This window comes from Phytophthora parasitica (assembly GCF_000247585.1).
Source record: "Phytophthora parasitica INRA-310 unplaced genomic scaffold supercont2.27, whole genome shotgun sequence".
Classification (NCBI taxonomy): domain Eukaryota; phylum Oomycota; class Peronosporomycetes; order Peronosporales; family Peronosporaceae; genus Phytophthora; species Phytophthora nicotianae.
In genome coordinates, this window is record NW_008649013.1 from 397,932 (window position 1) to 398,647 (window position 716).

The following is a 716-nucleotide window of genomic DNA, read 5'->3' on the forward strand; positions in this document are numbered from 1 at the left end:
TGTTCGATTATACTTGACAGAGTTTTATTATCTCATACCTGTGGCACAACTCATGCAAAACACGTTAATGTTGCTTGCGGCGGCCATGTGCAACAGCATCGGTAAAGCACGGAAGACGAAAGTAATTTATTATGATGATTGCCTTCCGAAGCTACGCTCAACAAACGGAGACGGAAACTCGACGGGGTCTAAAGGAATAGCGAAAGCGGATAAAACACACCTTTGTTCATTAACCTACATCGTTGATGTAGCCTGCTTGCATCTTGGTTTGTCATTCTCCGCGATAAGCTCTCTCTCTTTCTCGGCATTATAATGTATGTTAATATGGTTCATTAGTGTAAAAGTGTTAAATCGGTCATTTTGGAAAAGTACAAGTGTTAAACCGGTTTTTCATTCACCGTTAGCTATTACTCTATCCGCTATACTGGACACTTTCACTCAACAAAGACCCGTAGGGGTAGTCACCCGTCTGCAGAGTAAACGTCGCGCACAGCGGGTTGGCTGTGGCAGTCTCGTTGTACACGTCGCAGTCTGTCTCCGGTTTGATTCCGATCACATAGTCCGTGTCCTCGGCAACCTTTTCATACCGTTGCCAATCTGCGGGTAATACACGCTCCAGTCCTCCGCGATCAACGTAAAGCTCACACGCTGAGTCTGGCCAGGCTCCAGACTGATCTTTGTGAATTTCTTCAACTGTTTCACTTCAGGCACCGAAA

General features: G+C 45.7%; 1 protein-coding gene across 1 annotated transcript; it reads right to left on the reverse strand.

Moving 5' to 3' along the window:
- Window positions 1-316: 316 nt before the first annotated feature.
- On the reverse strand, window positions 317-691 carry PPTG_22972 (hypothetical protein; the record flags this gene model as incomplete). Its single annotated transcript, XM_008907711.1, has 1 exon — window positions 317-691. A coding segment is annotated over one exon (279 nt), but the record flags the coding sequence as incomplete, so codon positions are not given.
- Window positions 692-716: the final 25 nt, after the last annotated feature.